Raw genomic sequence first — 23,959 nt, 5'->3', positions numbered from 1 at the left:
GTATTTGTCAGTCTGCTCTTCTTAACTGACTGCGGTGGTTGAACGTGCTGTGGCTATGAGAGGAGCAGTGATGTGATACAGGTGCTGAATGACTGCAGGCTCCCTGTGTCCTCTTCTGCTGTGAATTCTTCCCTCCTGCTGTGCATCTGACTGTGCTGTGGGCTGTTACCCATGTTACCTTCAGTTGCTCTGAATTTAAGGAGATGAATGTTCCCTGCCTTTGCTGGGAGCCTTTCAGAGATGGAGGAGAGCAGAGTGCTTTGTTTCTTCTGACTGGAGCTGCTCAGCTCAGAGGATGCCCCTCTTCTTGAAAAGGGCATTTCAGAGGTGATGTAAAGGGGGTTTATGTTCTGCTGTTAACGGCTTTCTAGGTCGTTCCATTCCTGTGCTGCAGCAGTGCTACCCTCGTGCCCAACCGTCATAAGACTGTCTTGTCCATCCAGATTTTAGCTTTTATAGTGCAGCCCTCATTATTTGACCTGAAGCCATGCTTCCTTTATCAGTATAAGTTTATGTTGTGCTTCTAAGGCTGTGTAATATTCCCTGGTGCCCAGATAAGCCATCTCCATCCAAGCTGGTCTCTAAAGGACAGCAGAGCAGATTAGCACAGAACAGTGACCCTGTGGCAAATCATTTTGCTCTCTGCTGTTGTTTCTGTGGTGGAAAGCTGGTCATGATTGGTCCAACCCATCATAGTCCCCTAGTTTCATAGAGTGGTTTGGGTTGTACCTTAAAGCTCCTCCAGCTCCAACCCCTGCCATGGGCAGGGACACCTTCTGCTAGAGCAGCTTGCTCCAAGCCCCGTCCGAACTGACCTTGAACCCTGCTAGGGATGGGGCATCCCACGTTCCAGCAGAGCTGTGTATAGCCAGACCCTTGGGCCCTTCCCTAGGTGTAGAAAGAACAGTTTGGGAGTACAGAGGCCAGCAGAGGATACCCACCAACGCCTGTTACTGTTGCTGCAGAGCTGAAAATAGCTCCTGCATTTCTTTTTTGGAGCGAGGGTTGACGTGAGGCTTTGGGCCACGTTTCCTTGATGCAGGAGCCAGTTTTGGGGGGTTGTTTGTGAGACTCTCAGCCAACGTTCTGTTGAGCTGTTAATCTCTCCACACTGTTTCCTGTGGATCACATACTCATCTTCATGTTCATTTTCAGCTCCTGGCCGTCATTGCAGCATCTGAAGCACAGAAGAGACTTCTATGTGGTGCTACAAACCCGTCACCTGCAGTTTGTAGAGTTTGTGCTTTGGAATCCAAGTCAAACAGTGTGGGATTCTGCTGCTCGTGGATGGCTACAGGAAAAGCTCTGATTAATTGCCATTTAACCTAACACCAGATGAAAGACAAGGACTCCGTGTAGTAAGGTAAATCCTGCTTTTATCTTTACGTGCTAAAGACGAAATCCAAAGCAGATGGTATCACAGCTCAGGGGGCTTATGAAATTCTCTAAAATTACATTTAAAAAGGTAACAGAGGGGAGACCGTGATGAGATCTGAGGCAGAAGCTTTTCCCTGTGAGGGTGTGGGACACTGAGATGGGATGCATGGAGAAGCTGTGGCTGCCCCATCCCTGGCAGTGTTCAAGGCCAGGTTGAACAGGACTTGGAGCAACCTGCTCTAGTGGAAGGTGGGGGGCTGGAGCTGGATGAGCTTTAGGGTCCCTTCCAAACCAAACACATCTGGGATTCTATGATTCTGTGAACATTGCATCAAAACATGCAGTGGAGACGATGAAATACTCTGCCTTTCAGCATGCAGCATTTACTAGTAATTACAAGAACACTTCCTACATTACTTGATGAAGATGTGATGATCCAATTTAGATTCCTCTCAGTTTGCTGGGATTACTGTTGGAATTACATAGACTAAAAAATGTTGGGCCAAGTGGAGAGCTGGAAAGATGTGGGTGTTCCTGTTGGGCATGAAGCAGGGGTGGTTTCCAAAGCAGAAGCTGCAAGGCTGTGGGGTGGACTGTTGCCATTGCATGTGTTTAATTCCAAGCTTGACATAAGCAGTGGGGGTGGCCTGTGAGGAATGCTGACCAGTAGGATGAGGAAGGAAAGCATTCCTTTAGCTAACATGGCTCTGCACCAGTGCAGCCCAGTGTGTGGGTTGAGAGCTCTGATAGGAATCAGTGATGATGTTTTCCATGTGTGTCTGAGTAAGAAAATTCCTGTTGCTTGGGCCAGTTTCAGGAGATGGTTCCTATCCCACACATCAAGAAGTACCAAACACCCTTTGGTATTTCTCTGAATCCTTCTCAAGGAGCAGAGATGCTTGGCTCTGATCTTTGCATACTCAGTTTCTCAACACTGGCTTTCCTCATGCCCAGCTTGTGCTAAACAAGACCTGAGAGGAATCTCTGCCTCCCAGGTTTGCTCTCTGCATCTTGTGAAGCATTCTGGATGCACCAGCTTCTGGATTTCATTCCGTGCTTCTGCTCTAACGTTTCCAGGCTCAAAGCAATGGTAGATAACACAGGTGAGGTGATAAGTGATAGAGCTGTTCATGGCAAGGGCTTGGCTTGTCCCCGCGGCACGCAGGATTCCTAGGGAGCACAGCAACCCGCTTGGATTACTGATTCATCCTTGCTTTTCCTCAGGGTTAGCTCCTCACAGAGCACTTTCCTGCGGGATGTCTGCTCCCCCCTGTCTGGTGATGGGAATTGCAGCCTCTTCCATAGAGCAGGAGCATCTCCCAGTGCTCCCCATCCTGTGGATGCTACCAAAGAGACTGGCATGAGGCTCCCAGCCAGACCAGGAGGTTTCATCGGGGCCTCCCCAGTGCAGGCATGGGATTTTCTCTGCTCCTCTTTGCAACTCCATCCACCATCTCATGCTGGGTTGAGGTCTATTGAGCATCACAGGTTTGGGGCGTTCACCCAGCTGGAAGATTCTCTTGCCAAGCACTTGATGTCTACCAAGGTTTGGATTTTTGGGAAGGGTTTCTTTCTTTTGCTATGGTGATCTCCCAGTTTCTGGCCTGGGATTTGACAGGGAGATTTTGAGGTTCCCTTTGCACGAGTGCCAAGGAGAATCCAGGACACTCAGGGAATGAATGCCTCATGACTTGGCAAAGCAGCCACAAGATCCATGCAGGAGGTGGAGGATGGGACCACCTTTGACCAGGGCTGTCTTTAGAAGAGCTTGGCCACACACGGGCTGGGGCTCATTTCCAGGCTTGTGCTTTAAATGAGGACCAGGTTGATCTGGTTGCTAACCTGGCACGTTTGGGGGGGCTGACCAGCTCCAAGGGTGATTCCTGAGCGCTGTGAATGGTTTTCATCTGTGTCCTTTGCTCAGGTTTAAAACTAATTGTTGTTGCCCCTCATCCTTTCTGCTCTTTCCCCAGGCTCAGGGGCAGGAAGCAGTCTCCGGCTTCTCAGCCCCATTTCTCCTGGAGGCTGTGGCATCAGCACCTGCAGGAATTCCAGCAGTTGCTCCAAACCAGTTGGTTGTAACCCTTTCCATTGATGATGGATCATGAGCCAGGAGCCCAACAGAAGGATTGCTTTGGCAGGTAGGCTTTTGCTTCCAAGAACTTTCCTTCCATTCCCCAAGGGTCGGGTGTGCTCCCCAGCTTCTGGAAGGAAGGAAGGAAGGAAAAACGTGTCTGCTGTAGGACAATATAGGTGCTTCCATCCCCTTTGGGGAGAGCAACCCCATGTGGGGAGGAGGAGAGGGAATTCCTTGTGCCTCCCAGCCTGGAGGCTGCTCAGGTGGGCTGGGGCGCGTATCAAACCCAGCCTTGCTCTTGGGCTGGGGCATCCCCTGCTGCTGCGGGGGCAGAGGGGAGCCCTGAGCCCCTGGGGAGGGCCCGGGGGTACCGCAACGGAACGAACTACAACTCCCATAAGGCTCTGCGGCAGGGCCCAGCCCCAGCGGCCAATCAGCCCCCGCGCTGCCGCGCTATAAAAGCCCACCCCACGGTGACTTCCGCCTCTCTCTGCGATGGCGGCTGCGGTGGCGGTGGGGCCTGCGGGACGGCCGCCATCCGCCTTCATCTGCCCTCATCCGCCCTCATCGGCCGCCATCCGCCCTCATCCGCCCTCATCCGCCCTCATCCGTCCTCATCCGTCCTCATCCGCCCTCATCCTCCCTCATCCTCCCTCATCGGCTGCCATCCGCCCTCCCCGCGGTGCTTCGGGGCCCTCCCATGGGCTATGGAGGGCAGCGCGGCCGCCGTAGGGCTCCGCTCCCGGTTGCAGGGGCGGACGATGGCACCGCGGGTGAGTGACCGGAGCGGGCTGAGCTGAGAGCCCCGCCGGGGGAAGCGGCTGCGGGGCGGGGGAGCCCGGGCCGGCCCTATCGAAGCTGCGTCTGTCTCGGTGCCGTGGCAGATGCAGTCAAAAAGGAGCCGAGAGCGAAGGGTTTTCCTCGACGGTCGCCGCTCCGTTTGAGCCAACGTAACCGAGCGGCAACATGGCAGGAAGGCACAGGGGCGTCCGGCGGAGGGGCTGCGGGAGAGCTGGAGAGGGGCTTCGGACACGGGATGGAGGGACAGGGGCAGGGCTTTAACCTGCCAGAGGGGAGGCTGGGGTGGGATCTCAGGAAGGAATTCCTCCCTGTGAGGGTGCTGGGTCACTGGGATGGGGGGAACAGAGCAGGTTTGGCTGCCCCATCCCTGGCAGTGTTCAAGGCCAGGTTGGACACAGGGGCTTGGAGCAAGTGGAAGGTGTCTCTCGTTGCAGCTGGGTGGGCTTTAAGGTCCCTCTATCATCTGTGTGAAGCTCAAGGCTCTGTTCTTCCCCAGCAGCATCCCAACATGGAAGGCGATCCTAGGGCATGGGATGGTTGATGCCCAGCTCAGCCTTGGACAGGTGAGATGTGCAGTCCAGGAATCTCCCATTGGGAATGGGGCTGCCTTCATGGCCCCCCTGGCCTGAGCACCAGGTGGTGCCAGCGTGGGGCTCACTGCAGGGGCTGTGGATCCTCCACAAGCTCATCCTGCAGACAGGGATTCCCTGTTCCTAATAACGAGGCATGAAGAACTGCAGGCCCCCCTTGGTTCTTGTTCTGTCGGTGTCATGCATCCCTTGGGATAAAGGGGCTTCTCTGCCCAGCATTGCTGGGGCAGAACCAGGAACCAGACCCGATCTGAAGCTGCTGGATCCCTCCTGCTGCTCGGAGCCATCCCAGCCTTTGGTGGGGAGCTCAGTGCTGCCTGGGCATGTTCATCCAAGAGCTGTGGCTCAGTGCAGTGGCCTCAGCTCTCCAACAACATGCCAGAGCAATGGAAGGTCTTTGACTGCTGGGCTTCTCCTGCCCGTTGCTGTCACTCGCCCCTCCTATAGACCTCCAGGAATGTGGGGTGTACCCAGCAGTCTGCAGCCTGCTCCTCATTTGGGGGTGTTCTTGTTCCTCCAGGGTCATTTGGCTGCTGGATGATGACCGTGACCTGCCGGTGCGTAGGCCTCAGGTGAGAATGGGATGCCCTCATTCCAGGCTCTCGTGTCCCGTCCCTCCGGATCCCTTTCCCATCAGATCTGAATACCGATCTCGTGGTCGAAAAAGGAGGAAAAGCAACATTCCGGCTGGTCTCATCCTGTGCTGGTGCAGTGCTGCTGGGAGAGGGGCCAGTCAGAAGACAGCCTGTGCTGGTGTTCCTTTGGGAAGGCTGGGGTGGGAGTGAGCATGGAGGAAGGTGGGGCCCAGCAGGAGGCTGGGGTTCACCTGGGCTGGATCTGATGCCTCAGTTCCTGGTGGGCAGCATCCCACCAGTGTCACATCCTCACTGGGGCTGGTTTTAACAGGAATTACTTGGTGGAAAAGAGCTGCTGAGCCCCTCGCTGTGGGGAAGGGATAGGCTTTGCCTGCCTTAGGGCCTGCATCGTGGGAAGCTGACGTGGAACCGGGTGAGTGTCCCTGGTGGTTTGAGTGGGATCTCACCAGCCCTGGGGGGGGGGAAGGGATGGTTCAAGCTACCTCTGCCCCTGCTGGAAGTGGCCACTCAACAATCTGGGAATGATGGGCTTTGTTAATTGGGATCTTAACTGGGCAGCCCTCTGGGTACAGCCTGGTCCGTGATGATCCTTCCTTTGGAGACTGCTGGATGAGTCCTGCGGATATGGGGCTGAGGCCAGGCATGAAGGAGCCAAGGGATAGATGGGAATCCTGTGGCACCAGGAGCTGCTGCCCTTCACTGAGCAGTGTTATCTGTTACCCCTCTTCAGGTCTGCATGGAGCTGAGGTGTGAGCTGGTCCTTGAGGGCTGCAGCAGCTCTGCAGAGCCACGTCCTGGCTCCTTCCTGAGCTCCACTCACTGCACCCACCAAGAGGGACCCTGCCTGGCTCCTGCTGCAGTCCTGCGTGGAAGGACTGGAGTTTTCCAAGGAGAAGAGCTTGGAGGGGAGGGTCTGGGTATGGAATGTTGGAAGGTGAATAAACAATCACACGAAGCTTGCGCTGTGTCCTCTGTGCTGGGGTTTGGGTTGCTGCCGGGGCACCTGCATCCTGCTGGGATGAGCCCTAAATCATAATGGCTTCTTCCACCTGATCCTTCGAGGTGGGTTCCCGTTGGTGGCTGGGCATGGGGGTGCCTGGAATGGCACTGGCATGGACAAAGATGACACCTTCAACGTTGCCAACGTCTGTTGCCCATTCCCTTAGGATGGAGAGCAAAGAGCCCCAGAGCTGTCGCAGGGAGGAGGGATTCCCCGTGTCCATGCAGCCCTTAAAGGGGGACACATCCCCACTGCACTCTGGGCTCTCGGGCTATGGAGGGACCCCGCAGGTCTACTCTGGAGCCCCTAGTCTGGTTGGGGGACCCAAAACTCCCCAAGGGAAGGGGCCGAGGGGCTGTGAGGTTGCTGAGGTGACCCCCAAACCTCACCAGCACCCAGCCCTGGGGCTGCGTCCCTGCAAGGGTTATTTAAAGCCTTAATGTGGGGGCTTTGAATAACTAGCACCTCCCTAAAGAGGTGGATTTAATGAACGTGAGGCTATTCCACACTAAATAAAGGCTGCTCTGAACGCTGGGACACATCAAGATTCAACCCATGGCATGGAACAACATGGTTTGTGTTGGAAGGGACCTTAAAGCTCCTCCAGCTCCAACCCCTGCCACGGGCAGGGACCCCTTCCACTGGAGCAGCTTGCTCCAAGCCCCTGTGTCCAACCTGGCCTTGAACACTGCCAGGGATGGGGCAGCCACAGCTTCTCTGGGCACCCTGTGCCAGCGCCTCAGCACCCTCACAGGGAAGAGCTTCTGCCTAAGAGCTCATCTCAGTCTCCCCTCGGGCAGGTTAAAGCCATTCCCCTTGGCCTGTCCCTACATCCCTTGTCCCAAGCCCCTCTCCAGGTTTCCTGCAGCCCCTTCAGGCACTGGAGCTGCTCTGAGGTCTCCCCTTCAGGAGCCTTCTCTTCTCCAGGCTGAGCACTGGGGGATGCTCTGCTTTAGGGGGGGAGGGTGTCACCCCCCCCCATGTCTGTCCCTTGATGGGATAAACGGGACCAGGCTCCCCCTGAGCGAATCCCTGCGGATGGAGCCAGGATAAAAGGGGCTCCAATGGCGGGCCGGGAACGCCTCCTGGGTGGAGGAGCCAGCTCCTGCCTGCCCGTACACGCTCCCGGTGCAGGGCCGGAGGAGCCGATGGAGCCGCGGTGGCAGCTCCAGTTCCGGGTGATCATGCTGGGGGACTCCACGGTGGGCAAGTCCTCGCTGCTGCGGCGCTACACGGAGGGGGTGTTCCTGGATGCCATCAACCAGACGGTGGGGGTGGATTTCTACGTCCAGTTCGTGGAGCTGGAGCCGGGGCTGAGGGTGAAGCTGCAGTTCTGGGACACGGCCGGGCAGGAGAGGTTCAGGTGAGTCCTGCTCTGCCCATGGGGGCCCCTGCCTTAGAGAGCTGTGAGCCAACCCCAATGGGCGTCCCTTTGCTGGGGATGGAACCACAACGCCCGGGCAGGCTGTGGGAGCTCAGAGGAGTCAAAGCCAACGGCGTCCCTAAGGAACGGAGCCCTTGATCCAGCCCTAAGGGGGGTCAGGACCTCCCAAGCACCTCTTTGCCCCATGAGGGGATGGGCAAGCTCAAGAGACATGGATGTAAGGGATGGGAGAGCACCAGGACCATGGCTGGAGGAGATGGGAGAGCACCAGGACCGTGGCCGCAGGGGACAGGAGAGCACCAGGACCATGGCTGGAGGGAATGGCAGAGCACCAGGACCATGGCCACAGGGGATAGGAGAGCACCAGGACTGTGGGTGGCTGCAGGGGATGGGAGAGCACCAGGACCATGGCTGCAGGGGATGGGAGAGCACCAGGACCGTGGCTGCAGGGGATGGGAGAGCACCAGGACTGTGGCTGGAGGGGATGGGGGAGCACCAGGACCGTGGGTGGCTGCAGGGGATGGGAGAGCACCAGGACCGTGGCTGCAGGGGATGGGAGAGCACCAGGACTGTGGGTGGCTGCAGGGGATGGGAGAGCACCAGGACCGTGGCTGCAGGGGATGGGAGAGCACCAGGACGGTGGCTGCAGGGGATGGGAGAGCACCAGGACGGTGGCTGGAGGGGATGGGAGAGCACCAGGACCATGGCTGCAGGGGATGGGAGAGCACCAGGACGGTGGCTGGAGGGGATGGGAGAGCACCAGGACGGTGGCCGGAGGGGATGGGGGAGCTCAGGGGCTGTGCTGCAGGCAGGGGCGATGCTCCCCCCCCTTTCTCCCATTGCCCCAGGTCCGTGACCCGCTCCTATTACCGCAACTCGGCCGGGGGGATGCTGCTGTTCGACCTCACCAACCCCGCGTCCTTCCAGAGCGTGCGGCGCTGGCACCGGGAGGTGACGGACACGGTGCCCCCGTCCCGCATCGTCTTCCTGCTGGTGGGACACAAGAGCGACCTGGCTGCGCAGCGCCGCGTGAGCAGGAGGGAGGCGGAGAGGCTGGCGGCGGCGCTGGGGGTGCAGTACATCGAGACCTCGGCCAAGGACGCCACCAACGTGGTCCAGGCCTTCCGGATGCTGACGGTCACCATCTACCAGGCGCTGCGGACAGGGCAGCTGGCAGCCGGCGAGGCCTGGGATGGGGTCAAGAGCAGCGTCCCGCTGCCGGCGCCGCTCCAGGCTGCGGGGACGGAGAAGGAGAAGAGGTGGAAGAGCTGCTCGTGCTAGAGGTGGGCACTGGGACCCGGGCGCTGTGGGGCACGGAGCGCATTAAACACCCCTGTTCGGTGCTTCTGCCTGTGTGTGAGTGGGGAGGGGGGGACAGGGCAGGGGTGGGTGTCACCCGTGTCCCTCTTCTGTTCTGAGGCTGGGCCCAGCCCCTGGGGGGGTCACCGCCTCCCCCTCGGCCAAGGGCTCGTCTGGACCCCTTTTACTGCCCAACCCTCATGCTGAGAGGGCCACGTCCAGCAGCCCCTCCTGCACACCCCACGCTGGGACCCCGGCTCCATTGCTCATCCTCAGGCACCACATCCCATGATCCAGACACCCTGGGCTGCAGGCAGGAGGGGACGGCGCCTGCCCCTCTGTCCACACAGCAGAGACCAGCCCAAACCCTTTTCCTTCTCTCTAACACCACCAAAAGGGATCTTGCACCAGAGCCAAACCCCGGTGATGGAGCTGCTGCCCCTTTCTCTCTGCACACCCCAGCAGAGCCCCAGGCTGTAGATTAACTTCTTTATTCCTGTAAAACAAAGGCAAGTCCTTATAGAAACACTGACATTACAAAGTACCGGGGCAGGAGGGAGGGCACGAAAACCTCTACGGATGCTTCTAATACTGTCCCACACACGCTCAAACGCTGTCCCCTGGATAATCACTGAGAGGAGAAACCCACGTTCAAGTCACAAAGAGTCTTTGTTTCCGAGACCCGCGGCGGGAGGAAGGGGCTGGAATCTCCTCGGGAACTCCAGGTATTGCTGCACCACGAAGGGGAAACCGATGCTTCTGTGTGGAGCATGAAACCCCCGACCCCTGCGTGGTGCTGGGGGGGCTCCGGCGGAGGCAGATCCCAAACAGGCGCAGGCGGCTCCTCCCTCCCGGCTCAGCCCTGCGTTATTTCTTGGTGGTTTTGCGGATCAGCGCCATTCTCTGCAAGAGAGGAAGAGAAATCCCTTGGGAAGGCGAGTGCCTGGGAGCAGGCTCCTGCAGAGCAGCCTGGAGTGGGGGTGTCTGGGGTGCCCTGGGGACAGGCGCTGCCCGACTCGCTCCACACAGGTCTGGCAGGTCTGCTGGAATCTTAATGGGGTCCCAAGTGGGAGCCAGAGGCAAAGGCAGAGTCTGTGCTCCTCAGCATGGGAAACACGGAGGGATGGGGAGTGCAGCGATCACAGCCCAGCCCGGGGGCTCCTGTCCCTGCCAGAACCTCAGGAGGGGAGGTGCAAAACTGCCTATAGGAAACCTGGAGAGGGGCTTTGGACACGGGATGTAGGGACAGGCCAAGGGGAATGGCTTTAACCTGCCCGAGGGGAAATGGAGATGGGACCTTAGGAAAGAATTCTTCCCTGTGAGGGTGGTGGGACACTGGGACGGGCTGAATGCCCCATCCCTGGCAGTGTTCAAGGCCAGGCTGGACACAGGGGCTTGGAGCAAGCTGCTCCAGTGGAAGGGGTCCACCAGACATCATCACTGGATGAGCTTTATGGTCCCTTCCACCCACACCATTCTGTGATGCTGTGATTCTATGGGAATCATCCAGCAGCTCCTTCCCCAGCTCTGACCATGCACTTAGAAGCCAACACAAAAGAGCAAAACCAAGTGATTTCCAGTTCAAAGCAGGTGGAAGAGGCTACAAATTCACCTCGTGCTACGAGTCCAGTACCACTACCACCCCTCCCCATATCACACGTGCGCCATGGGCTCCTCACCTGTTTGTGAGCTTCTGTAGTGCAGGCTTTCTTGTAGGGCCTGATCTCTTCAGAACCAAAGCCTGGGATCCACATGTTCCACTGACGCTCTAGAAGACAGAGCACAGCTCAGCTCTGCCCTGACTGCAAGAGCAGCCCCATCACCGCAAGCCCCCTGACAGCACAGCAGTGCTGGAGGCGTGCTGGGGATCCACACACCAGTGAGGAAAGGGAGTCCCAGCATGAGAGGGACGTGGAGCTGTTGGAGTGAGGCCAGAGGAGGCCATGGAGCTGCTGTGAGGGTTGGAGCAGCTCTGCTCTGGAGCCAGGCTGAGAGAGCTGGGCTGGGTCAGCCTGGAGAAGAGAAGGCTCTTGAAGGGGCTGCAGGAAAGCTGGAGAGGGGCTTGGGACAAGGGCCTGTAGGGACAGGCCAAGGGGAATGGCTTTAACCTGCCAGAGGGGAGACTGAGATGAGCTCTGAGGCAGAAGCTCTTCCCTGTGAGGGTGCTGAGGCGCTGGCACAGGGTGCCCAGAGAAGCTGTGGCTGCCCCATCCCTGGCAGTGTTCAAGGCCAGGTTGGACACAGGGGCTTGGAGCAAGCTGCTCCAGTGGAAGGGGTCCCTGCCCGGGGCTCTGGATGAGCCTTAAGCTCCTTTCCAACACAAAGCAGTCTGGAATTCTCTGCAATCAAACCCCAGCTCACTCACCAAGATGCAGCTGGACATCCTTCACTTCCAGGGTGTTGGACTTGCGGTGCCGTGCGAGCTGACAGGCCGCTGTCACCACGCTCTCAATGAAGTCATCAGCGATCTGCAGCAACATCTGGGGCAGGACAAGGACAAGAACCGGTTTTCTCAGGGCTGAGCAGCTGAAGTTGTGCACCAAGTATGAAAATGAACCCTCAGAAGTTCCCATTTCAAAGGGGTTTGCTGCAATTCCTGTTGGAAACCCCTTCTTGGCACTGCAACGCCAATGGAGGGTTGCAGGCTGCAGCGAACGTGAGAACTCACAAGTGTCCAATGAACCAACCCTCCCTGCTCTGCACAAAGCATCCATGGAAAAGCCTGGACCTGCTCTTCCTGCAGCCCCTGGCACACGTTGGTACCTACTTCCTCCACATCCTCATCCAGCTGCTCGTTGGGATCCACCTCACGCACCAGGTCCTGCAACTTCTTCTTGGTTAAAACCTGAGAGTGTGGCAGAAGAGGAGCCATTTACTGCCCTGCTTCTGCCAAAGCCTCCTCCCCAGCTGCCTCCCAGGCCCAAGTCACACAAGGATCAGCTCAGGAAGGGCAGAGATAAGAACTAGGAGGTGCTAAAGAGCCGTTTTCAAGCACCAGCAGCTGCTCTGAACAGCATGCAGCAGGCCAGGAGAAATAAGTCTCCTGCACTCAACAGGTGCTGCAATGCTGAAGCAAGAAGGGACAAAGGCAGAACTGGAAGCCTTGAGAGGCAGACAGCAAGTGCAAGCACCTATCAGTGACTAAATCTGTGCCCAGGGCACAAGGAAAGTGTTTCCATGGCTCTGGCTCTTATCAGCTTTAGTGCTTCCAATGGGAAACAGAGGGACCTGTGAGTGTGGGGTCACTCAGGGGCAGAAGGGAACAGCCCCAACAGGGCAGGGAGGAGAAATCCTGCTGATGCTCAGCATCAGCAGAAAACTGGGGTTTATAGGATCTGGATGCAAGTTATCCCCATGGATCTGCCAGCTGAACCAAGACACACGTAGGGAATTCCTGCCCTTGCTGGTGCCATCACACCCGGTTTGTTTAAAGGGATGAGCACAATTCCCAGGGAGGGCACATCCCGGGGCTGATGGGCAGCAGCACTGATACACACCAGGGGCTCCCCATCGAGCACACAGGCAGGTCAGCACCGCTGCCACCCTATAAGGCAGAGGCCCCTTTAGGCACTGGGGGCTGCTCCTGTGCTGTCCTGCAGTCAGGAATGCAGTTACCTGGTTGCTCTCAGGGCTGAGGCGGCCTCCCCCGCTGGGTGTTCCAGGCATCTTTGCCACGGCGGTGCTGTTGGCCATGGAGCTCTGAGGGGGGGTGCTGGCTGGTTCTGGCTTGATGGAGGAGAAGCTGGAGAGGTTGATCAAGGTCGAGGGACCAAACTGGTTCATAATCTGTTGGGCTTTAGCTTTTAGATCATGCGGTTTCTCTCAGCCCTGCTGCTTCTTGGGATGGGGGGCACGCAAACCGGTCAGCTGGGAAAGGAAAGGAAAGGCATGGTTAGCAGAGAGAGAGGGGATTGAACAGGAAATCACATCTTTGTCTGGACAAACAAGTGTCCTGGCAGGACCTGGAGGTCTGCAGGAGGCTGGGTCTCTCTGGACAAAGCAGGAAGGGAGAAGCAACACTGAGAAGAAGAGAAACCTCCTGTGGTCCAATGCAATGGTTTAGGATGTGAAGCACATTTCTCACACTGAATCCCACACGTGGCCACCCACACCCTCTGCTCAGCACCCTGCTTCATTCCACAGCATCATGGAATGGCTTGGGTTGGAAGGGACCTTAAAGCTCCTCCAGCTCCAACCCCTGCCACGGGCAGGGACCCCTTCCACTAGAGCAGCTTGCTCCAAGCCCCTGTGTCCAACCTGGCCTTGAGCACCGCCAGGGAGCACAGATATCCCCTGGAGGACAAGGAGCTTTGAAGAAGAGACCACACAAAGAAGATGGAACCAAAGGCAGCAATGGGGGAATGGCAGGGACAGTGTTGGAGTCTCCATCTCCATGCTCCATGGGCCTAAGACGGGGTTCAAGCTCTGCTGGGTGCCTGCTGCAGTGTGAAGGTCTCGTTTCTGGCCCCATCAACACTTCAAGCCCTCCTAAAATCGCATCATCGGCTTGGGTTGGAAAAGTCACGGATGAAGAGAGCATCCGGTACCTGTGCCCCAGGCATCCCCCATCGTCAGGACAAGCTCTGTTAGTCGGGATCAACTCACACCAAAACACACGGCAGAGACCAGGCAGGAGCACCTGGAAGCTTCATTCCAAGGCACACTCTTGCACAGACGGACACGGAGCCCTTGGAGCAGGATTTATGGCCCAGACACACTCTGCAGCTCAGTTTCTACCTCAATTTCAGCTAAATTAACACGGGAAAAGCAGGATTCTCACACCTGAAACCCCTCGGCTGGTGTTTCAGGACGAGGAGCTCAGCAGAAGCTCAGGAATGAGCTCAGGTGGGGCTTGGCTTTGGGTCAGGCTGATCACACCACAAATCCGCAAAGCAGGAATCCTCGCCCACCACACAGGGAGGGGATCCTCAGCCAGGAAGCACGTTGTGAGCATGCAGTTGTTGCTTCCCTTTTATCCCCCCTCTACAGGTTGTGAAGACCCCCAAAGATGAAAGAAGGGGGATGTGCCCAGGCCAAATCCCACGTGGCAATGCTGAGCTTTCCTTCCATCTGTGTCTACATCAGCAACCACTGTGGGGCCAGCGAATGGAGAGGCCACTGCCCAAAGCCTTCACCCTGCTCTCACCTCCTCCTCCTCTTCCACACAACTCTCATTCCTATAGGAACACCCATTCAGAGGGGAGACAGGCAAGAGAACACACACTGACAGCACCAGAGGGCTTATCTATAAGAGGATAGGACCTGATCCCAAGCAGATCATTCTCTAAGGACCCCAAAGCAGGAGGAGAAACCTGCCCCGGTGTAATTCTTGTGTCAACGCAATGCAATGCAGCCGGGGCAGGGATGGGGCTGGTGCCTGCAGTCAGCCCTCTCAGCCTCCTGCGGCAGCTCCCTGAGGTCCTACAGCTCCCATTGACCTCTATGGTGAAGCCAAGCCAAGCCTCAGCACTTGCTCCAACGAAGACACGAGGGTTTCCAGCAGCTCCAAGGGGTTTATAAAGGGCCGGATGAGGCCCCCCCCTCGCAGCACCCACACTCGGCATCCAGAGCTCATCCCCCGTGACAGGACCGGACCGAGCCTCCCGCCGGTCACCGCGGAGCCGGGGGCGGAGCCAAGGTCACCGGTAACCGGTATCACGGCCGAGCCCCGCTCACTGCTGCCCACCCCCAGCCACCGACCGGCACACGGGCACCGGCTGCACCGGGGCCCGGCCCCGCGCTCCCTCCGTGTGTGAGGCTGCGAGAGCCGGTGCAAAGAACGCGGAGCTCCCCCGCCCCACGGACCCGCACCGCCCCACAGCCCAGCACCAGCTGTCCCGCTCCATAGCCCCTCACCGCCCCATAGCCCTGCACCAGCTGTCCCGCTCCATAGCCCTGCACCGCCCCACGGCCCCTACCTCCCCATAGCCCCGCACCGCCCCACAGCCCCGCACCGCTCCACAGCCCCGCACCAGCTGTCCCGCTCCATAGCCCCTCACCGCCCCATAGCCCTGCACCAGCTGTCCCGCTCCATGGCCCCGCACCGCCCCATAGCCCTGCACCAGCTGTCCCGCTCCATGGCCCCGCACCGCCCCATAGCCCTGCACCAGCTGTCCCGCTCCATAGCCCCGCACCGCCCCATAGCCCTGCACCAGCTGTCCCGCTCCATGGCCCCGCACCGCCCCATAGCCCCGCACCGCCCCACGGCCCCTACCTCCCCATAGCCCCGCAGCCGGACCGACCCTCGGCTCGCTCCGCCGCGCAGCCCGAACCCTTCCGGGGGGACCGGAAGCGCTCCAGGACGCAGCCAATCAGAAAACGGCGCCGCACCCGCCACGGCACGGCCCTTGCCTCCCCGGCTCAGCCAGGGGGTGTCCCAACATGCACCGCGGGATTTGCATATGGCTAATGAAGGGTGCGGAGAGGCAGGAAAGCGATGTTTTGGTGGGAAAAAAAAACAGTAAAAACGCAAAAGAAGCGGTAAAACATAGGGTGAAAGATGGGAAGAACTGGGATGGAGGCGCTGAGCCTTTGGCGAGAGGATTTCCTCGCCGTGAGCTCGGCGGTAGTGCAGCGCTTTCCGGTGATGGCGGGTGGGAGCGGGGCGGTAAAAAGGGCTTCTGCCGTGCGTGGCACGGGGGGGCCCCGCGGCCGCTCCCGCGGAATCGACATCAAGAGATTTCGGAAGCACAATTTTTGCAGTGGGGGGGTCGCCGGTAACCGCCTGTTCCGGCGCCCCGGGAGGGGTCAACGACAGAGAAAGAGGCAGAGAGCGCCGGTACCGGCGGCCGTGGGACCGGCAGTGCCGGGGCGCTCCAACCGGTAGCAGCAGCAGCAAGGGGGGCTTTGACTGCGCTAGTCAGTTGTACCGGTACGGGGGCAGCAGTGGAACGCAGCCCTGACACCGGTGGGACCGGAAGCAGAGCAGTGGGACTGAGACTCTGCGTGTGCTGGTACCGCAACCCTGCGTGCAGTGGTACCGGTACCAGTGGCAACAGGATTGGTACCAGCGGTAGCACCAGGACCCTCCGTGCGGTGGTACCGGTACCAGTGGCAACAGGATTGGTACCAGCGGTAGCACCAGGACCCTGCGTGCGGTGGTACCGGTACCAGTGGCAACAGGACTGGTACCAGCGGTAGCACCAGGACCCTGCGTGCGGTGGTACCGGTACCAGTGGCAACAGGATTGGTACCAGCGGTAGCACCAGGACCCTCCGTGCGGTGGTACCGGTACCAGTGGCAACAGGACTGGTACCAGCGGTAGCACCAGGACCCTCCGTGCAGTGGTACCGGTACCAGTGGCAACAGGACCCTGCGTGCGATGGCAGCGGGACTCGTACTGGCGGCAGCCGTGGCACCGGGACCCTGCGTGCGCTGGCAGCGGTACCGGCGGCAGCGCTCCCGCTACAGACACAGTACATGTGCTCAAACACGGGTGTTGTTAAGAGCCCCCCCGCACCGCCGCTCCCGGCTTCACAAGGCTTCGTGGTACACGTGTGACAGCGTCGCCTCCAGGCCGGGGCTGTCACCCCACGCCGCCCCACCGGGTCCTCCCCACGGCAGCTCGGCGGGCCGAGGGGCTGGGGTGTGGTATCGCAGCGACGGGGACTGGGGCTCTGGCTCGCTGAAGGGGGTGGCATACTCGGGCTCGGGCGGCAGCGGCTCGGCGTACTCGTGGTGCCTCCCCGGGGTGTCGTAGTGGCTCAGGACCAGCGGCAGGGCGTAGCCTTCATCCAGGGCTGGCTTGAAGGTGGAGGGAGCGGGCTGGCTGCCGGGGCTCAGCTGCACCAGGTCTGGCTCTGCGTAGTCTGCAATGGGGGAGCCGGGCTCTGAGCGCGGGACTGGCCCCACAGTGCTGGAGGGGTCACAGAGCCACGGACTTGTTCATTCTGGAAGGGAGCTTAAAACTCATCCAGAGCCACGGGCAGGGACCCCTTCCACTGGAGCAGCTTGCTCCGAGCCCCCGTGTCCAACCTGGCCTTGAACACTGCCAGGGATGGGGCAGCCACAGCTTCTCCATTCAACCCATTCCAGTGTACCACCACCCTCTTGTGCCTCAGAGCTCATCTCAGTCTCCCCTCGGGCAGGTTCAAGCCATTCCCCTTGGCCTGTCCCTACATCCCTTGTCCCAAGCCCCTCTCCAGCTTTCCTGCAGCCCCTTCAGGCACTGGAGCTGCTCTCAGGTCTCCCCTTCAGGAGCCTTCTCCAGGCTGACCCAGCCCAGCTCTCTCAGCCTGGCTCCAGAGCAGAGCTGCTCCAGCCCTCGCAGCAGCTCCGTGGCCTCCTCTGGCCCCACTCCAACAGCTCCACATCCTTCTTGCTGCTGCCCCAGAGCTGGATGAGGACTGAAGGGGAGGCCTCCCCAGAGCACAGCAGAGGGGTCATTGTGCTGCTGTTCCAGATGTGGGCTGGGTGGAACAAACCTGCACATCTGGCCCCACCAAGGGCTGGGAGAAACTGGAGTGACCCATGCCAAACCCCACTGAGGGCAGAACACCCCCCCCCCAATGGAGGTGGGCACACCAAAGCAGTGCTGGGGGGGGGGGAATGGGCCCCCCAGGGTGCAGTAGGGGTGACATAGCCCCCATTCGCACCCTGATGTCCCCATTACCTGGTGACATCAAGTCCCCTGGCGCAGGCGCTGTGGGGAAGGAGGCCAGTGTGGAGCCGGGGGGTGGCAGGGTCTGCAGGGAGCACACCGGGCTTGGATCCAGCTTGGGGTGCCCTGAGCAGAGAGCAAACCCCCCCGTTGTCACATGCACCCGGACCCCTGGCCCCATGGAGGTCTTGGGGGCACTTCTTTACCTTTCATGATCCCACAGCTCAGCTCTGCCGCTGGTTTTCTGCCAAGGGGGAGAGCAAGATGAGGGTGAGGGGGCCCCAGCACTGCCCCCCTCGGTACCCAGCTTGCTGCTGTGTTTTGGGGGTCAGGATGGGACCCACCTCTTCCTGCGGCACAGGAAAGCCAGCACCAGGAGGCTGGAGCAGAGCAGGACAAAGCCGCCAATGAGCAGCAGCAGCAGCAGCGTGGAGCCTGGGGAGGGCGGGCAGCATCAGCCCCTGGGTGCCCCGTCCCACCCCTCTGCACCCATGGGTGCCAGACGCCCATGCAGAGCCACCAGAGAAGGGAGGGCAATCAATGTGTTCTCACAGCCCCACAAGACGATGCCACGATCCCATGGCACCCACCTGCCTTCTCCGGGTCCAGGGCGACACCAGGGATGGGTGCATGGCTGGTGGGGACAGGGACCTCCCTGGGGACACCGGGTGCTGTGGGGCAGAGCAGGGACTCCATTGGGCACAGTGGAGGTGCCATGGGGACATGTGGGATGGGGCCACCCCCCTAAGGGGCTCACCATAGGGCCGGGGCGCTCGGCCCCGCGCTGACTGACATCCCACCAGGGCCACCTTCATGGCCATGCGCTGGTGCCAGCTCTGGGGTGTGACACGGACGTAGCGCCCAACGATGGGGGGGATGAAGGCGTTGGAGACCTCCCCATGGCTGTCGGTGTTGCCTTCAAACACCTGCCAGAGAGGGTGAGGAGGTGCCCACATGTCCATAGGCAGGGGGGCTACACCCCCTTAATGTCCCCCCATCCTATGCCCACCTTGTCCTCCTGCCCATTGCTGCCCCTATAGGGCCTCCAGTTCTTCCCATCGCGGCTGGAGGACACGCAGTAGGACTTCACGTAGTAGTCGTGCTGCTCCGAGGAGCCCTTGGTGATGATGCCTGAGGGAGGTCCCGCTGTCAAAGGCCTGGGGGGCTGTCCCAATGTGCCCCATTGCATGGGGCAGAGCTTTCCCGGCTGGAACCACCCCCATCTCTGGGATACCCACATCCCTGCTGGGAGGGGATGAGGAGCAGGGGGACCCTCCAGCCTTGGGAGGGATCCAAGTGCTGTCCCCAGCAGCCGATAACCTCCGGCCCCGGCTGCCAGCGCCACATTCCTGCCTCCTCCAGCCTCCGGCTGGGACAATGGCCCCATTTTCCCGGCACAAAGCCCCCGCTTCGGGCTGGCTCCGGCCGAACAAAAGGCGTTTGCTGGCACCAGATGCAGGAGCAGAACATGAACAGAGCCGGCTGCGGATGTGGGGGGGCACAGGGACACCCCCGTTTGCACAGTTGTGTCCCCAGCACTCACCAGTGATGTTCCTGCGGGCGCCCAGGTCCAGCTCCAGCCAAGCAGCATCAGAGCCGGGTTCTGCTGCCCAGGAGTGCCCGGTGGTGCTGAGCGCTGCCCGCTGGGCTCCCCAGGCTCGGTCCTGGCCCAGTGCATCCACCTCGTGCCACCAGGACGAGGCGTTGAAGGCAGCCACGTCCAGCACATCAGCACAGGCTGGCAATGGGACAGGGCAGGGTGAGAGCCAGGCTGGCACCGGGGCTGACTGCCAAAACCATGGCTTCATTTGAGGGGAAATGCGGGATATACCTTTATGGAACAGGAGCCGCTTCTCGGAGAGGGAGCCCCTGTGGGGAGGAGGGACCCTGTGAGCAAACCCGAGGGGGGGCTGCAAATGGTGCGGGGCACAGAGGGAGGTCCCCAGCACCACCTCCCTCACCTTTTGGAGTGGAGCCCATTGGCAAAGGCCGACTCATAGAGCGTGATGCCCTTCTCCCGTGCCAGGGTGACCTGCCCACCCTGCTCGTCCGCGATCACCCCGGCGTGCACGGCCGCCTTGCACAGCACCGACGTCTGCACCGGGGAGCAAGGGGGTGAGACCGGCACCCTATGGGGCACCCCATGGCTGAACGCAGCCCCGGTGACCAGCAGCACCCCCCATGGCTCTGCACTTACGTCCCGGTAGCCCTGGCTGGGGTTGCCCCAGATGTCCCCATCGATGTCCTTGCAGCCGGCAGGGCAGTACACACTGAAACACACGGGGACGGGGGGGGACGGGGCTCACCCCCATCCCAATCCCCTCTGCTCACCCGTCCTCCAGCTGCACCCCAAGAGTCCCATGAGAGGGGATGAAACCGGGGCTGGTGGAGACCAGCAAAGCACCTCCTGCCGCTCACCTGATGTGCTCCTGGGTGTAGTGGGTGCCTCGAACCAGGCAGGAGACCAGGTCTGCAAGGCAGGGACACCCCAGGGTGAGGGACCCCCTGCCAGCACCTCATCCCCTTCCCACCGAACCTTGCTCCATGGCTGGAGGGGTGGGGAGGGTCCCTGCAGCCATCAGCCCCCTCCGCCCCATCTCCCATGTTTTGTCCCCAGCCAAGGGATAAGGTGATGGGACCCCCACCCAGGGGGTGTCCCCGGGGGATGCTCCCCCCTACCTGGGTGCTGCGTTGTGGCGTAGGACAGGAGGAGGCCCCGTCCCGAGCGGTGGCTGGTGCTGTTGAACAGGACGGTCACGGTACTGGAGTTGGTCACCAGGAGAGGGGTGGCCGGGACAGCATTCCTGCAGTACGGCCCTGGGGACAGGCAGAGGACTGGGGTCTCAGATCCCGGAGCTCCAGCCTTTGGGCTGTATCCCCACGTCCCCTTTCACAGGTGCCACCAAAGCTGCCTCCTAAATCCCCCTCCCATTGAATCCACATTAATTTGCAGCCTCCATCTCCCTGATTAAACTTCGGCTTAGCCGGTTCCTTAGGGACATCTCTGCTCCTGGCAGGCCCCAATCTCTGCACTGCCATCACCCCCTCGTTGTGTCTCTGCTCTGCATCATGTCCATTACAGGGGGCTTGGGGCACCCAAACCCATCGCTGCCCTGGGGACAAGGAGCTGTGTCCCTGTGTCCCCAAGGACATGGTGCTGGACCTCAGTTTCCCCACCCAGACCCGTACCCTCACCCTGCCTTGCTCATGTTGAGCCCAGGGGACATGGGACACTGCAGGGATGTCATAGCATTTCCCCATCACGTCCCCTGCCCCTCACCAAGCCTCAGGTTCGCTCCTCCACCCCATCAGTGACACTTCCCCCCCCCCAGCACTGTAAAATCCCTCCCAGACCATTAAATCCCTCTGGGAAGCATTTGTTTGAGTAGTGACTGGGCAGATGGAATGGATTAATTGGTGCCTGCATCTGGTCCCTGCTGGGTGCCCCCCCCTCAACCCCAGCTTGGCAACAGCCCCTTCCTTGGGTATCCCCCTTCTTGGATATCCCCTTCCATAGATTCCCCCGTTCCTCATGATGAAACCAGATAAAAAGCCAGATTTTCCTGCTGTTATCCCTATCCAGCACTTTGCTACCAAGTGATACCCCCCTTCACCCCCCTCAGTTCTCTCCTTACCATAGGAGATGCCGGCCTGGGGGTCAGTGAGCAGCAGGGAGCTGCTGGCGCAGCGCTCCGAAGGCTCCAGGTCCACATCCCCAAAGGTGAGGAGGAGGAAGGTGCCCGGGGAGCTCCGGAGCCGCCAGCGGCACGTTGTGTGGTTGGGGTACGTGCCCGGGTAGTTCCTGGAGCTGAGGGTGCCGCTCTGGGGGGTCAGCAGCGTGTGGCCACAGCCGTCCCCTATGGAGAGACCAAGGAAGGGGTGAGCGGGGCTCCCTGCCTCAGTTTCCCTCGTGGAATCACCCCCATGGGCACCTGCATCCCCTTCTTCATGCAAAGCATCTCTTGCTTGACAGGGATCCAGGGGTGACGCTGCCTCAGTTTGCCCCCCATGCCATGCGGTGCAGACCCAGCTCCTCTGCACCCCCCCAGCCCAGGGGGACCCCAATTTGGGGGATACTACAAGGGGCAGGACAAGGGTAATGGCTTTAACCTGCCAGAGGGGAGACTGAGATGGGATTTTAGGAAGGAATTCTTCCCTGGAAGGGTGCTGGGACACTGGGATGGGTTGAATGGAGAAGCTGTGGCTGCCCCATCCCTGGCAGTGTTCAAGGCCAGGCTGGACACAGGGGCTTGGAGGAAGCTGTTCCAGTGGAAGGGGTCCCTGCCCGTTGGAACTGGATGAGCTTTAAGGTCCCTTCATCCCAAAGCAGGCTGGGATTGTGCGCTAGAGAGGATGCACCCCCCCATGGAGCAGCACCTAGAAACCCCTGGCTCCAGCCTTATCCTTGAGGATGACCCTGGGCAGCTGCATCCCCATCGCCTCCTCCCCGGGCATCCACCACAAAGGGGCTTTTCTCCAGGATCACCACCCCCGGACACGGAATATCCTGGGAAGTTGAGTTGAAAGTGCCCGGAACTGGGATTTCCGGGCAGGACTGCGATGCGGGAAGGGGGGAAGCAGGGCTGGGAGATGTGGGGTTCATCCTACATCCCCCAAAGAGCCGCTGCTCCTGCCAAGCAGCAGCATCCCAGCAAGAAAAGGGCTTTGCCCCTGCCTTGGCTCCCGTTGCCGTCGCCCGGAGACGGGACAAAGCCGGGGAAAATCCCGCAGGGATAACAAAAAGGGGGGGCCGGAGGTGGACGGTGCCAGCGCCTCCACAGAGCCCATGCGGGAAGGGCCAACCGTGGGGGGGGTTATCCTGTGGATGAGCCCTGCACAGGGATGTGGGATGAGGTGAAATTCCCACCCCCAGCAGGGCAGAGGAGGGATGGATCAGGTTGGGGGGGGGGGGAGCAATAGCACGGGGACACCCCAGGGTGGCCGGGACAGCAGCTCCCAAATGGGAGAAGACAAGAAACTGGGGGTATTTTGTGGCAGTTTCCAGCAAGGAATGTCAGATCCATTGGGATCCGCATGGAAAACCCGCTCTGGGCAGACAGCCTGGTCTGTGCACTCGAGCTGGGGTCTTGGATGGACCCCCCAGCCCCGGCTGCAGCCCCCGTGCTGGTGGGGACCCATCCCAGGAAAGGAAAGCATCCTGCGCACGGCTGGCACATGCCAGACGGGAATGGCAGAAATAAGCCGGGAGCTGCGGGCGCACCCGGGAATTCGGCTCCAAAGAGGTTACCAAGGGGCTGGGAATGACAAAAGCCACAGGAACATTCCCCCACCCCACCAGAGTAAAACCAACTGCCAAAAAGAACGGGATAAGTGGCTTTTCCCGCTGGATGATGGCGCGCAGCGGCTGGGATCAGCCCTTGCCAGGGATTTGTTTGTCTTCCCACAGGATGCAGGAAAGACACAACAGGGCGACGCTCCGGGAAGCACGCTCCAGCCCCCGGGAGAGCTCCCCCCTTGTCCACCACAGCCTTTGGGATGCACTGGGAACCCGCTCCCATAACACACGGACGGGACACAGCGGGGTCCTGCCCCGTGCCTCGGTTTCTCCTCGCTGGGGGCGACGTTTCGACCGGTCCCGGATGAGTCGGGGACGTGTTTTGGGGATGAGGTTTCGGGATGAGGAAATCCCTTGGTCTGAGTGTCCCTTCGGAGCATTCCCGGTGCGAGCATCCCCGGGACGGAGCCCGCTGTTCGCCTCTCCCCTGCAACCCGGGAGAGCCCAGCCTCTGGGATCCCGCTCCTCCAGGGTGTATGGAGCCAACGCCGGGATCCCCGGGATCACGCTGGGACAGGAGGACCGGGCCAGGAGCCGCGGCACTGGGTGTCAGGGAGTGATGGAGCGGGGAGCTCGTTCCGTCCGGAACCGGAGGAGGTGGACGGCGGGGACCGCGTCCTTGTGTGGTCTCTGTCGGGGATCGCTACCGTGGTTCGACCCCGGTGCGGTCGCAGAGAGAAGCCCGTCCCGTCCCGGTACCGGGGAGGGCGGACCGCGGGGTCCCGGTGTGGGCTCGGTACAGCGGAGCCCATCGCGCTCAGAGAGAGGAGCCCGTCCCGCACCCATCCCCGTCCCGACCCTGCCCCATCCCTGCGGGTGAAGGGAGCCGCTGGGAGCGGGACTCACCGTGCTGCCCGCCGGCCGTGCGCAGCCCCAGCGGCCCGAGCAGGAGGCAGCGGCGGAGCAGCGCCATGGCCAGCGCCATCCTCCTCCTCCCGCT

The 23,959-nt window shown here is 60.3% G+C and overlaps 3 protein-coding genes, 2 long non-coding RNA genes and 5 other non-coding genes across 12 annotated transcripts; 8 read left to right on the top strand and 2 right to left on the bottom strand.

The window, feature by feature from the left end:
• The first annotated feature begins 262 nt into the window (after positions 1-262).
• On the top strand, positions 263-2,779 carry LOC130592572 (uncharacterized). Its single transcript, XR_008970575.1, has 3 exons — positions 263-327; positions 1,156-1,363; positions 2,332-2,779. It is a non-coding gene; the product is annotated as an uncharacterized LOC130592572 (long non-coding RNA).
• A 1,516-nt stretch (positions 2,780-4,295) lies between these two features.
• Positions 4,296-4,439, top strand: LOC130592584 (small nucleolar RNA SNORA16B/SNORA16A family). The gene has a single exon (XR_008970582.1). It is a non-coding gene; the product is annotated as a small nucleolar RNA SNORA16B/SNORA16A family (small nucleolar RNA).
• A 167-nt stretch (positions 4,440-4,606) lies between these two features.
• LOC130592571 (uncharacterized) lies at positions 4,607-6,368 on the top strand. The gene is made up of 4 exons (XR_008970574.1): positions 4,607-4,818; positions 5,366-5,417; positions 5,752-5,853; positions 6,172-6,368. It is a non-coding gene; the product is annotated as an uncharacterized LOC130592571 (long non-coding RNA).
• Positions 5,165-5,294, top strand: LOC130592585 (small nucleolar RNA SNORA44). The gene has a single exon (XR_008970583.1). It is a non-coding gene; the product is annotated as a small nucleolar RNA SNORA44 (small nucleolar RNA).
• Positions 5,458-5,590, top strand: LOC130592586 (small nucleolar RNA SNORA61). Its single transcript, XR_008970584.1, has one exon. It is a non-coding gene; the product is annotated as a small nucleolar RNA SNORA61 (small nucleolar RNA).
• On the top strand, positions 6,014-6,083 carry LOC130592581 (small nucleolar RNA SNORD99). The gene has a single exon (XR_008970580.1). It is a non-coding gene; the product is annotated as a small nucleolar RNA SNORD99 (small nucleolar RNA).
• A 1,115-nt stretch (positions 6,369-7,483) lies between the features above and the next one.
• Positions 7,484-9,148, top strand: LOC130592569 (ras-related protein Rab-39B-like). Its single transcript, XM_057396999.1, has 2 exons — positions 7,484-7,804; positions 8,674-9,148. The coding sequence occupies exons 1-2, from the start codon at positions 7,506-7,508 to the stop codon at positions 9,104-9,106; spliced, it is 732 nt and encodes a 243-aa protein (XP_057252982.1). The 5' UTR covers positions 7,484-7,505; the 3' UTR covers positions 9,107-9,148.
• A 464-nt stretch (positions 9,149-9,612) lies between these two features.
• Positions 9,613-15,474, bottom strand: TAF12 (TATA-box binding protein associated factor 12). 2 transcript variants are annotated; one of them, XM_057397000.1, is made up of 6 exons: positions 15,339-15,474; positions 12,740-12,991; positions 11,892-11,969; positions 11,490-11,604; positions 10,804-10,892; positions 9,613-10,027 (listed from the first exon to the last, which is right to left on the bottom strand). In XM_057397000.1, exons 2-6 carry the CDS (start codon positions 12,905-12,907, stop codon positions 9,992-9,994), a joined length of 486 nt encoding a protein of 161 aa, XP_057252983.1. In that variant the 5' UTR covers positions 12,908-12,991; positions 15,339-15,474; the 3' UTR covers positions 9,613-9,991. The 2 variants fall into 2 exon arrangements, with proteins under 2 accessions (XP_057252983.1, XP_057252984.1); XM_057397001.1 differs by lacking the exon at positions 15,339-15,474 and adding an exon at positions 15,043-15,065.
• Positions 15,475-15,733: 259 nt separating this feature from the next.
• LOC130592580 (U11 spliceosomal RNA) lies at positions 15,734-15,864 on the top strand. Its single transcript, XR_008970579.1, has one exon. It is a non-coding gene; the product is annotated as a U11 spliceosomal RNA (small nuclear RNA).
• Positions 15,865-16,509: 645 nt separating this feature from the next.
• Positions 16,510-23,950, bottom strand: LOC130592568 (discoidin, CUB and LCCL domain-containing protein 1-like). Of its 2 annotated transcripts, none has more exons than XM_057396996.1 (15): positions 23,866-23,950; positions 21,359-21,580; positions 20,403-20,540; positions 20,142-20,193; positions 19,921-19,993; positions 19,685-19,818; positions 19,555-19,592; positions 19,267-19,461; positions 18,733-18,854; positions 18,481-18,649; positions 18,314-18,394; positions 18,068-18,158; positions 17,930-17,967; positions 17,736-17,849; positions 16,510-16,932 (listed from the first exon to the last, which is right to left on the bottom strand). In XM_057396996.1, the coding sequence occupies exons 1-15, from the start codon at positions 23,942-23,944 to the stop codon at positions 16,598-16,600; spliced, it is 1,881 nt and encodes a 626-aa protein (XP_057252979.1). In that variant the 5' UTR covers positions 23,945-23,950; the 3' UTR covers positions 16,510-16,597. The 2 variants fall into 2 exon arrangements, with proteins under 2 accessions (XP_057252979.1, XP_057252981.1); XM_057396998.1 differs by having other exon boundaries at positions 16,809-16,932; positions 17,736-17,808.
• Between the last annotated feature and the right edge of the window lie 9 nt (positions 23,951-23,959).

The sequence above is a fragment of the Pezoporus wallicus genome, unplaced genomic scaffold, assembly GCF_028554395.1.
Source record: "Pezoporus wallicus isolate ANWC-B61680 ecotype Strahan unplaced genomic scaffold, APGP_CSIRO_Pwel_v1 contig_14127, whole genome shotgun sequence".
NCBI lineage: Eukaryota > Metazoa > Chordata > Aves > Psittaciformes > Psittacidae > Pezoporus > Pezoporus wallicus.
Note: the sequence above shows the minus strand (reverse complement) of the source record. Positions and strands in the feature narration are given on the sequence as shown.